This window comes from Pelmatolapia mariae, linkage group LG6, assembly GCF_036321145.2.
Source record: "Pelmatolapia mariae isolate MD_Pm_ZW linkage group LG6, Pm_UMD_F_2, whole genome shotgun sequence".
NCBI lineage: Eukaryota > Metazoa > Chordata > Actinopteri > Cichliformes > Cichlidae > Pelmatolapia > Pelmatolapia mariae.
Window position 1 is genome coordinate 40761733 of NC_086232.1, and position 12702 is coordinate 40774434.

At 40.9% G+C, this 12702-nt stretch overlaps 2 protein-coding genes across 2 annotated transcripts; one reads left to right on the forward strand and one right to left on the reverse strand.

The window, feature by feature from the left end:
- The first annotated feature begins 1729 nt into the window (after window positions 1-1729).
- Window positions 1730-2548, forward strand: ppp1r27b (protein phosphatase 1, regulatory subunit 27b). The gene is made up of 3 exons (XM_063475532.1): window positions 1730-1955; window positions 2058-2208; window positions 2425-2548. The coding sequence occupies exons 1-3, from the start codon at window positions 1730-1732 to the stop codon at window positions 2546-2548; spliced, it is 501 nt and encodes a 166-aa protein (XP_063331602.1).
- Window positions 2549-5151: 2603 nt separating this feature from the next.
- LOC134629834 (excitatory amino acid transporter 3-like) lies at window positions 5152-12702 on the reverse strand. The gene is made up of 13 exons (XM_065471241.1): window positions 12570-12702; window positions 11994-12050; window positions 11130-11270; window positions 9680-9788; window positions 9430-9472; window positions 9282-9344; window positions 9015-9196; window positions 8354-8461; window positions 7888-8010; window positions 7343-7537; window positions 7122-7256; window positions 6128-6235; window positions 5152-5311 (listed from the first exon to the last, which is right to left on the reverse strand). The coding sequence occupies exons 1-13, from the start codon at window positions 12700-12702 to the stop codon at window positions 5152-5154; spliced, it is 1557 nt and encodes a 518-aa protein (XP_065327313.1).

Genomic DNA, 12702 nt, shown 5'->3' on the forward strand with positions numbered 1-12702 from the left:
CAAACGGAGGCCTGCGAAACTGGAGCGAGGAGTTTCTCACTCCTAAAATGTGGCTCGGTTAATTATTCTCCAGAGGCTGGGTTGTCTCCTGGTTTGTCTTATTCCACCGCAAAGGTCTCAAAGCTCCATACGAAGTGGTTAAACAATGTTTATCAAATGGTTTATGTATTCAGCTAAATGTTTTCAAAGGAAATAAATATAACTAGTCAATAAAAAAAACCCCAGTGTGTGATTTTCCCTACTCAGTGAGAGCCGCAGACCTGTTCATCGATGTTCAGTTTCAGTTTCTAAACTTTTTAAATGACTGATTAAACTGTGCTGTGGACACAGGACGGTGCATGTTTAGCTGATGTAAAGTCCCCTGGATGAATTTTTGTGGTCAAAAAATGATCAGGCACGCAGCCACTCAGAGTCTCATTCTCACCATCTGATGATGAATCACTGAATCCTGTAACACGCCCATGAGTCAGTCAGTGAGCGAGGGCCGGACAGGAAAAAAGGCTCACGTCAGACTTTTCTTTATTGCCGAAAGCCTTTTTTTTAATTCTGCTTTATTTCTCCATCCATGCATTCACTTTTCATCCATGCCATCGTTTATTCAAGTCACAGGGGAGGCTGTTTAAGCAGAGATGCTTACTTCATCTTATTTATTATTGCTTACTTTGCCCATATTAGCTTCTCTTCATTGGCTTCTTGTTAAAACCAGAACTTAAAATCTTTCTCCTCGCATGCAAGGTCTTAAATAATCAGTGTATCACCTTCAGTTTTCAGGCTGTACTTTTAAGATTTGGCTTAAAACCTTTTTCATCAAGCCTGTAGTTAAGGCTGTATCAGGTGACCATCCCTTAGTTGTTCTGCAATAGGTAAAGGCTGCTGGGGCTTTCCCGTAATGCATTGAGTGTTTCCCTGTCACTCTACATGATACCAGGAGCCGCCACAGGCTCAATACCAAACTTGATGAGAAACATTTTTTTTAAAACAAATTTAAAAGAGGGGGAGTCAGAGGACTTCACAAATGTGTTTAAATTTTTCATCTGGAGATTATCATTGAACAAAATGTCAAGGCAATCCATCCATCTTTATTCTAGCATCGCACAGCTCGAAAGACAAAAACAGCTTAAAGTGAAATGAAGCAAATCTTCACATTTAAGGAGTCTGAGGAAGACAGTGCTGCCTTACTGATAAAGAGGATGATGCAAACCCCAGTAATCTGGAAGTTACCCATCCTGTGTTACACATAATGACAGTCGTCCTTTCTTGACTGTTTGTGTCAGGCAGTTACTGGTCAACAGCCTCCACATGCCAGCAACCTTACCCCTCTGTGACCCCCCCCCACCACCACCAACACAGCCTGGTGTTTACTAGAAGCCTCCATCTTCTCCCACCCCCTCCCACTCAGCTGGCAAGATGTCACCGCTATCTTTAAGTGAACAGTATCTGGGCATGTGGGGGTGACAGCAGAGGTAAGGGTTACTGGCTGTAATGTCTGGAGACGTGAAGCTTGTGACAGGCCAGTGGGAAGGCCTGCCAGAGGGACTACTCATCTTCCAAATCTCGCCACTGGATCTGTGAGGTGTTGCATCCTAAAATAGCCCGACAGAGTATAAAAAGACCCACGGGGAGGCCGGGCCTTCAGAGGAACTCTTCACTAGACAGCAAGAGAGTCACACTGAGAACAGACCAACTGATCTTTTTCTAGTTGCTGCATTTGAAAACTTCTGCAGAGACCATGATGAAATACTATCACTGCCCTGCATCCCAGAGCTTGGGAATCGAACCTTGCATCCAGGACATCCCAATCACCTGCAAAGGCGCTGCTTCTCTGAAGCCAATCCGAAGTGTCCACTTCCCCAATGACATCCTTTTCCAGGACTATGTGCGACAGGGCGAGCTAGAAAGGATTGGACGCTTCATCCGAGCCCAGAGAGTGACGCTCGACACCATTTACCACTCCGGTGAGAGCCACACGAATGAAACGCTCAGTTACACTAGTAGAAATGTTTCTTCTCAGACTTTATTCAGTGCGCTAACTGTGTCCTGCTGTCCTCTCTGAGCAGGCATGGCTGCAATCCACGAGGCCGTCCTGTCTGGGAATCTGGAGTGTGTGAAGCTCCTGGTCCAGTATGGAGCAGATATCCACCAGAGAGACGAGGAGGGATGGACCCCTCTGCACATGGCCTGCAGTGATGGCTTCCCACACATCGCACGGTGAGCCTCGAGACTTTCTCCTTTATAGTTTTATAAGTTTAGCTTAAGGGAAGATTGTGTGCAATGCAAATCCAAGGAAGCCAAACGAATCGCAGTGAGCCAGCTGGAGGAGGCTGACATCATGTTTACAGTGGCTCCACAGATGTAGAAGGTCACGCTCCCTGACACTGAAGCATGGTGATCTTTTACACTGACGATGGTTTATCTTTCTTTCAGCTATCTTCTCTCCCTGGGTGCCGACCCCGAGCTGGAGAACGACTGCGGGGAGAAGCCGGCTGACCTCATTGATGAGGACAACAAGGAGCTGCTGGAGCTTTTCGGGCTAGCTGCCAACGACTGAGACTCCCTGAAGCAGCTTTTAAACCCTGAAAATCATCTGCTCTGCAGGAATGGTTAGGCAAAGCCACGTCGGTCCAGGATCCTGACTCTGTGAGGTGCCTCAACTTTGATCCAGGACTGCGGAGGTCTGGTGGAAGGAGGGCTGACAGAGCTGGTCTGGATGCCCTCTGAGTGGAGTCGATGTTCGCTGGAAGGAGGACTCCACCTAAAACTCCAGCAGCACAGATTTGTTGTTTCCTGTCAGGGCTTCAGATCTTTTTTTTAAATGCTGTTAACTAAATGAATCTTTGGATTTTGTTTGGTAGGAACTTTACGACTTCTGCCTGTTGCTCTGAAAGCTTTGAACTAACAAAACCGAACAGGCTGCAGTGTGTGCAGTGTGCAGCTTATCAAGTTGGTTACTTGTGCCTTTTGATTATTGTGAGTTAAATGTTCTCTTTATAGTCTTTTGTATGACTTTTTATACTTATTTTTTTAATAAAGTTTATCAGTTTGTCTGACTTTGCCGTCATTTCCCTGCTTAATGAGAAAAAAACCTCTGTCTCATGTTTCACATGAAGATATGTCAATGCTGCATTTGCATCTTTAAAATGACATCAAACTAATCAATCCCAAAGGAAAACCGCAAAAAGCCATCATAGCCTCTTGTGCCAAAAACTGCAGTACCTCCAGTGACCACTTGAAGCTGGCTCCAGTTGATCCCATTTTAAAGCGTCGAGATGAGCATTTTGCTTCCCTATTTTGGTATAAATATTAAAAATATAAGGTTAATTCATAATAAATCAAAATGAATGACTGAGCCCACAAAACTTATCTCAGCACTGTTTATAGAGGTCAGAGGTGAAGGATCATTCGTATAGGAAACTTATGGCCAACTATGGAAGCACATCCTGGGAGCGTTTCAGCCACAGCAGCCTCAGGTCAGCTAACTGGTGGGACAAAATGAAAGAGGTATTCTGGACGTATGCCCTCAACACTGCCACTTTTAATGACTTACTGTAGATCTCTTATTTCTTACAGTCAGTATGTTGGTCCTAAATTTGACCCAAGTGACTGGCACTGACCTGAAAATATTGTGTTTCCTCAGTGACAGCGCAGTGTCTTCAGTGTATCTGCTCTATTTTAGTGTCCGTTTTGTTTTGGGTTTCATTCTCTTGTGGCTACTCTTCCCTGACTTTGGACTTCCTGTGAGATGCCCTGAGAGGATAGAGAAATAATGCATGTGCTTAGCTTTCTCTGTGTTGAGGGAACCGGTAATTTCTTTGTTGAAATCTTTGTGTCTCTGCAGCCTGAAGATTAAGATTTTTTTTAACTTGTTCAAATTTTTGGCCATAACCTTTTGACTTTTCTTTTTTTCTCATTCCGTTTATTGAGCACAGGTGAGTTGAGGGACACCACTAATACTTCAACTAGTTTTAGTTTTTTCACCTTTTTGGTTTGTGGTAAGGCATGTTAGAGCTGTAGCTGCTTTGACATAATAATAACTTTATTTGTAAAGCACTTTTCAAAACCCAAGTGCTTCATAGTTAGAATAAAAGCCGAACACAGAGATGTATGTGGAAACATGCAGACGCATAAACAAACACGTTATCATCCATAAAGTCAGATATTCACTCCAACTATGGCCAAAATAAATAGGAAAAGATTATGGGATATATTAATATGAGTCACCGAACTGCTAAATATTTCAAAATATGGTGGGTGAAACTGATCTCAGAACAGGCAGTCCTCAGAGGACCAGGTCCTGTAATTATGGTGCTGTGCCAATGGCTATGACATATTCAGAGCAACAATGCCACAAATCCCGGGCAGCTGTAAGTTTTGCAGATGTGCACATGCATGACACATTTAAGGTGCTGGCGTAAATTTGTAAACTTTGGCACTGTTGACCGAAGACAAAGGAAGAAGAGGGAGAGTGTGGAGGTGAGAATAGCGAGCGGGGACTGTGAGGGGTAAAGACAGATGGAGCATACTGGACAAAGGATGGTGAATATGGAGCTCCCCAGCAGGAGGAGAGGATGATCACAGAGGTTACTGGAGTTATGGGCAGAGGGCATGCAGAGTGTTGGTGTGACTATTGTTGTTGTGTAACTCAAAATCTGACATTATAAATGCGCAAAGAAAAAAATATGGATGAGAAAGACCAGAGTGGTCCTAATATTACAGCATTGTTTTTGTGTTCTCTCCTGTTGAAGGATTCTGACCAGTTTCTGCTGTCCAGTATCAGCCTCCCTCTCTGCCAGTGATTGTTTTCTAACACGTGTATGATGTTCGTAATGCATAAACACAAAATTCAACATAATTTCACACTGCATTTGGATTTTTTAGAGACTTTTGCGGCAGCAGAAGACTGACATGAAAATGAGGCAAAAAGTGATTATATGAATTTTATTCTAATTCAAATAATAACTAGATTTACTCCATCAATCGAAATTAAATACATTTCAATAACTTTCAACAGCTTGTTAAATAAATTTAATAGAAGTATATACAGCTGAGAATATTTAACAAGACTCATCTATTCCATTTTTACACAGATCAAAGGGCTTTTGTACCACATCCACTGCTCCACTGTACTCATCACTAAATCATTAAAACTGGGTCTCAGGATGACGGGTTGGGGTCGAGCTGCTCCGCTGCATCACTGAACTCAGAGAATGGATTTTCCGGTGGGGTATGTAGGGACTCGTTATCCGAGTCCCTGTCGCTGAGGTGGACCTGGATCTGGTCAGGGGCAACATCCGCAGCATTGCTGAAATCCATCCTAGCAAAGACAAAGACAAGTAAGATGTGGTCGTTTAAGATCTAAAACAAACTGAACATTTTCCATCTCACAAACATGTGACATGAACAAAGTCTGTATAAAGATGGACGTATCTGCTGCAACATCGCCCACTGGTCAGGGAAGTGTTGTTACCAAGTCGAGGCATTTTCTGTTTCGAGCCCCAGTGTGATGAGTGAGGGGGGAAACGCACGGTGAAATCATCGCTTTTAGGATGACCAAAAATGACAAAATAAACCAAGTTTTGTTCAGTATGGCCTGAAATTAGCAACTGAGTCTAAACTTAATATGTAGCGTGTTTATTGAGTTCACAGAAGGAGCTAAAGGCCATTTTTTTCAGGCTTTTAGTGGCCTGGAAGTTATTTTGCAGCCACGGATATCACTCCTGGTTCAAGGCACTTAGCATCGGGGTATGAACAGGGAAGCTAGCATGTATATCCATCTTTTATATTGTTTATAAATGTGTCTCAAGGTGGTTTTATTTGTGATGAACTGTTTTCATTTAAACTTAAAAAAATCTGAGATCTTTCCTAATGCTCTTTATATCCTCTGACTCTGTTTTTGCATTGGGGGTTTTCATTCAGAATTCCATCTTCTAAAGAGAATCACTCAGGGATCTCCAGTTCTAGTTTATCAGCTCTCAAAGCTGCAGAACTCCTGACTACAACTAATACAGTTCAGCCTTTTTCTTCAGAAAAGGCTAAATTATCATATCGTAACAACAACAAATCCTAAATGGGCCTTAAGCACCTCTGAGAAAATCTTATGGTTAAAAAGAAAAGAAGTCATCATAGTTACTGTATCATTTCCTGTCTATGCTCCTCCAGTTCTTTTTTGGACACTTCATAGATGATCAACACGCCAATGCAGTCTGAAAAGACGTTGACGACGGTGTTGCATCGATCTCTGAAAGGCAAAGAATGACCACAGAACGCAGTCAGTCAGCAAATCGTTCTTTCTAAACTCTGATAATGAGTTTCAACCCTCAAACACATGAACAGCTAAACATAGCACATCAATACAAATATGAACAGTCATCATAGTGGTGATGATGTGGGTTTGTTTTGCAGCCACAGGCCTTCAGCAGCTTTCAGTCATTGAGCCGACCATGAACTCTTCTGTATATCAAGCTATTCTAGAGTCAAATGTGAGGCCATCTGCCGACAGCTAAAACTGGGCTGAAAAAGAGCTGTGCATAAATGAATGCCTGAAAACCTGAATTAACAGAAGCGGCATTGTTGAAAAGAGTGGGCTGAAATTCCTCCACAGTGACATGCAAGATGATAAAGCCCCACAAAACAGTTACTTCAAGTTACTGCTGCTAAAGGTGGTCTACAAGCTACTGAATCGTGACATGTATTTAGTTTAACGAGTCGAAGCAGGACCATAGTGCTCACAGGGATTCATGCACACCTTTGAAAGCAGAGGTGTATATATTATTAAAAATCATCACAACTCGCTGAACTATAAAACAGAGTCAAAGAGTTTGATTTCTTACAAAAGGTAGAACTGGATTTATGACACAACACACTTGGATAATTTGATGCTGGTATAGCCTCCCAACACAAAACAATGTTATAGTTGAATATCAAGACAGTTTCATGCTCTTTGCATTGTTCATGGTCCTTCCTTTGTGTTTTAAGTAATGATTCTTGGGGTTTACCTTGCAGGACTTCAGGAACTCGCTGTGATCTTTGGAACTTTACACAAACACAGCAAACAGTTTTTAAGATGTGAAAAGGCAGCAGTAGTAATGTGTCAGACATTAAAATGAACAGAAAGCGAAACTTACAGGAGCCATTCTACAGCCACCAGAATAGAGGCATCCTGAGCAGGTAGGCCGACCACTGTCAGAACAAAGAGAGTGGTCACTGCTCCTGTAGCTGGGATCCCTCCTGCGCCGATGCTGGTGGCTGCTGCCGTCACACTGCACACCAAAGCAAAGCATACAGACTCTTCAGAGTCTGCATGATGCATTTTTAAAGGCCTGAAACAACAGAAATACTGACATACACAATGGTAATTAACTGGCTCAAGTTCAGATTGATGCGGTTGAGCTGGGCGATGAAAATGACTGCAACCACTTTGTAAAGGGCGCTTCCATTCATGTTGGTGCTGGTGCAGATGGGCAGCATGAAGCGAGTGACTTTTCTGTTGATCCTCAGTTTCTCCTCACAGCACAAAAACATGAGGGGCAGTGCAGCAGAGCTATGAGAGACAGCACATCATTTGTTAGTGCTCGAACAGTTATGGAATATGGAATATCTAAAATATTTACTCGGTCAGCTGTGGGGTCTGTGCTAAAACCTTTTCTTAATCTGGCTTCACTTACACCAACATATTTTACAAAGAAGGTCAGACTATGTCAGAAATTAATAATAGAAACTGGCTGCAACACGAGTAGCAGTATTGAGAAAATGGAAAAATGTGTCATAAATAAAGCCTAATAGAAGCCAGGAAGGAAAAAGTAAACCACCTTCATAAGCCTGTAAACCCAGGATTACATCTGAACTTACCCTCTGATTACAACAGAACACCACCCTCTGTGTGTGTCTTACCTGGATGAGATCAGCATTGCAGTGACTAAAGCCGGGGTGACCGCTCTCATGACAGGGAGGGGGTTACGCCTCACAAAGAGGAAAAAGATCATTGGCAGAATCACCAGGCCATGGATCAGAAGCCTGAAAAAACAGTATACACACAGCCAACTGCGATTATACCAAATACAGTTTCTCACTGCCTAAAACAATGAGACTCAACTGAAGGATTTATATATCTCCATTGTTCAAAATCCCCCAAAAGAAGACTTTTTTTTTAGATAACAGACCTATCTGGTGGTTAATGTTCATATTTCCTTAAAACTGACTTCGCACATTCAGTGTCCAGAGCTTTATCCTGTAATCATCCTTCAGGGCATCTAAAGGAAGCACCAGTTCCTCTACACAAAGTTAAACGCCCCACAACTGATTGTCAAGTTTTCAAATGCTGCCACATGAAGAGGAGCCACTGTTAAGGTGCACATACCCGAAAATAACCACTCCCATGAACTTTCCAAGACTCAGAGCAGTTTCCCAGTCCTCAACCTCAACAATGTGGCTTGTGATCAAGAACAGCACTCCTATGGGCAGATATCTGAAAACAGAAACCACATCTCTAAAAAATTAATTAATTAATGCCATGAAATTAACTCACACTCAAGTATTCGCGAGTGTGATTCGCGGGGTGTGAAATAGTGGCTGGGCCACGGGCACATCACATTTCCACGTTGGTGTCAGTGCACGATGTACCGGTTATGGCACTAATGAGACAGGTTCATCATCAGTGTTTTAAAAGTAATTTATCTCATTATATGATTACTGCCAGGATCACTGACATCATTTTCTCTCAGCAGGTAATCTGCTGAGATCGCTTGTACTTAACAGTCATACATGATCTGACAGAATAAGAACAAATAAGAACAAACTGCAATACATAAATGCATTTAAAGCTCATCATAACAAAATAATAATCTACAAAGAATATGTGAATCCTGTTAATACTCTCACTGTAATAGACAGATTGATATGATGTTTGTTTTTAATTCATGTCTTTCACACGTTCCACTGCAAAACGTGATGCATTTCTAAAATGATTTTTAAAAAATGTAATAGAGAGAGCAAATTTATGTGCAGCTATTTCATTTTACCCCAGTATCATGTTGAAAATCTTCTTTGTGGCCTCATTAATGACAGTAAGGAGCTCCACGAGGGTGTCCCCCGTCTCTCCTATCCTGTTAATGGCGAGGCCAAAAATAAAAGCCCAAATGATCAGGCCCGTCATGTTGGTTCCCTCAACATATTGGCCCACTAGCTGCACATCTGTTGCATTCTGAAGACACAAAAACAACGATGGTCTCAGAATAACTTCGTGTTTTTCAGACTGTAATGCTGCAGATCAGCTCACAAACATTTACCATTCCCACGGTGGAGTTTTGGTCATCACCCTCATTTTGCACCACCACTGTGGTAGTCTTGTACTACAAGAACAAATAAAAAATATTCATGTTCATCTTGTTAACAGAATATTAAACTGAGAAAGTTAGCCGTACATCTGAATCATACCTGTTGGAAGCAAGCCTGAATCAAGTTCTGTGGGACCATGTTCCTACGTGCAAGATAGCTCGTTCATTAATCTTTTAAAAGTCGACCAAATATAAAACAAACACAACCCGAGAATATGGCATGAATTTTGTTGATGTTTTGCCAAAACTCACATAAAGAATATTTCTCCTCAACACATGAATTATGAATGACAGAAGACCTGAAAAACCTTCCTGGAGAACAGAAAGTCCAGCCTGAAATGATGTCCTACCTTAACAGATCTAGCAGGGCATCGACGGTGGAGAAATCTTCCTCACCTTCTGGCTCTTCATCCTCAACGTAGTCAACTCCTGGCTTGAAAATCACGACCAATATCATTCCTACAACACACAATTCAAGACTGAGTGTAGGAATCAAGAACAAATGCATACAGATGTTTTACCCTGGCTTTTAAGGGATGACATATTGATCCTGTTTCCAGGTCCAAGCACTTCCTGCTCTGGATCATTCTCTGCCTCTGCAGCTCTTTATCAGCACTATTCATGTATAGCACATATTTAAGCTATAATAAAACCTCACAGTCAACACTAGAGGCTCACAGTGTCCTGAATGCTTCAGAAATAAATCACTCTCTCCAAAAACATGCAGAGGGTTAGTGTGAAAGAAGAGGATCAGGGGAGATCGGAACAGATATAGCGACCCCCTAAAGGGAGCAGCTGAAAGAAGAAAAGGATCATTTTCAGGTAGGATTTCACTGTGGACATTTAGCTTAGGATCAGGACTTTTTCATGGCGAGTCGTCCAACTCACCCAGCAACATATTGTTAGGTGTAACATGATTCAACATGATTCGTAAGAATCATGTCAGAACTTCTCTGACTGAAGTTTGGTCCATTTTCTGTGTCTTTGTCTCAGCCTATCAGTGACCTTCAACAAGCACTTTACTGAGAACAATTTAACCATCACAAAACATTTGTCTTTTGCTAATGTGTCTATATTACCACAACTAACCACAGCTCTATAACCAGCCACTGGGGGAAGGTCATTAGATGTGAACCTAACTTCAGTCACCCCTAATGTTGCTGATATTTAGTTTTCTGTCTGTGTTTATGTTCAAAATAAAGCGGTGATGCACATCTTAGTTCTTTTGGAAATAATTTTTAATTCAGCTAAACCTTGTTAAATATTATTGTGATGGGAGAACATCCACACTGATTGTTTGATTGGAGCTGAAAGAATTTGGGTCATTTTAAACTCTCAGGGGACCCTTGGTGTAACCAAGTGTTTTTTCCTGAAAAGGGCTAACAATATCACACTTCAAAAGTGGATTCATTTTTCTAAATTAATAATTGTTGGTAATCTGAAACATTTGTCTCACCTGTGATCACAGCTATCAGTGAGCTTGACATAATATATATCACTGCACGAATGGCAATTCTTCTGGATGCTCTGACAGTTAGACCAGAAACACCTAAACACACACACACACACACACACACACACACACACACACACACACACACACACACACCAGCACAAGCAATTTAAACACATTTCTCAAACCTCTCCCACCCTATACCAGGTCAAGGATATGAACATACCATCCTTAACATAGTTACTCACTGGTCACATGGATGACAGGTCTGTCTGGATATTTGATAACTTGTCAAAACTTTGCCAAACCAGTTAACAGTGTGAGGGAAACAAAAACATGCAACTTACCAACAACCACACTGGTTACAATAAGAGGAACAGTAACCACCTGAAGCATCCGCATGAGTATTTCTCCAGGAAAGCCGATGTAGTGCCGGGTGACTGAAGTTAAATGTGTGTAGGTCTTCAGAATCAAGCCCAGTATGACACCTGTGAAAAAACAAGAAAAGATGTGGCCAAAAGAAACGCTCCAAATTTTCAGGATTAAAGTTTTAGTTTATAAACAAGAGACAAAACAAAACAACCCTAATAAAGAAAAAAACCCTGCCAAATTACAAGAAAATTTTTATTATTATTTATTATTATAAATATTATTATTATTTTTTTGTTTATTTTTAGTGAAGGATAAATATTACTACACTTTTCTTGGTTAAAAGTTATTAATAAACTCACACATTTAAACTAACACCTCCTTTCAATCATATTATAAAGGCCAACAACAAACTACAAACTCATTTTCATTAACAAAAGTCTTCTTGTGACAGAAACCCTTCATTTTTGCTTTTTAGCCTTCAGTGTGCTAATTTTTCATCCCACAACTTTGTAAAAGATTTGGATAAAAATGAAAGTTACTCTGAATGAATCATCAGTGTAAACCGTGTCTGTTAGATTTTTTAAACGAACAATGAGTGTTTTTATTTACACTTGCAATTTTAAAAAGAAATAGTGCTGTTTTGGTATAAACTAGCACATTTGGTTTTTATTTGGTATTTCTTTTTTATTCTTTCTGTTTTATTGTAATATTTAATTTTAGTAAATAAATTGCAGGAGCAACCTTTTCTAATGTTCCCATGTAAACTTTATTTGAATTATTTCAACAGCAAGGAGGTATCAGCAGCTTTCAACTGTCAACAGTGGAAACGGTGAAAACACCTGCGATGGCTCCATTAGCCCACCAGATGTAGCTGTTTAACCTGGTGGGATTTTCACCTGCAACAAATATGCCAAAAAAAGAGAGTTCTGATCATCTGTGACCAGCTAAACATTTTAATAACAGCTGCTATCAACATAAAAGAAAAAGAAGGAAATAAAGAAACCACTGGCGCATGCGCAATTGTGTATCTGGTAATGCTAAAGTGCGACAAAGTTGTATTATAGCTGTATTTTAATTAAAATAAAAAAAAAATAAAAAACAACACAATTACTGAGCTGACTCGCCATTTTTATGTGATTAATATTGACGTTATTTTAGTTCACATTTACCCTGATTAAAATTCAGTGATTAAGCCTGTGGACTTGCCTCATACTGTTTGACTTGCATCAGAAGTAAATTAACCCTGTAAGTGTATTTATAAAACACTTCCACAGACATTTAGTCACAGAGCGCTGTGCAGCTAAACAATAACGTGGAATAATCACAATAAAGTGAAATTAAAATACATTTAACAGCAGCACAAAACCATACCGCTCAGAACAAACTAACTGGTGGGTTAACCAGTCATCACTTACCACCAGCAACCCCCAACAGACTTAGGAACAAAGACTTGTTGACCAGGACAAAGTTCCAGCATTTGAGCAGCCTTTGCCTCCAGCTCGCAGCAACGGCAGCAGTGCTTTCCTCCTCACGACCGTTAGTCGCCAT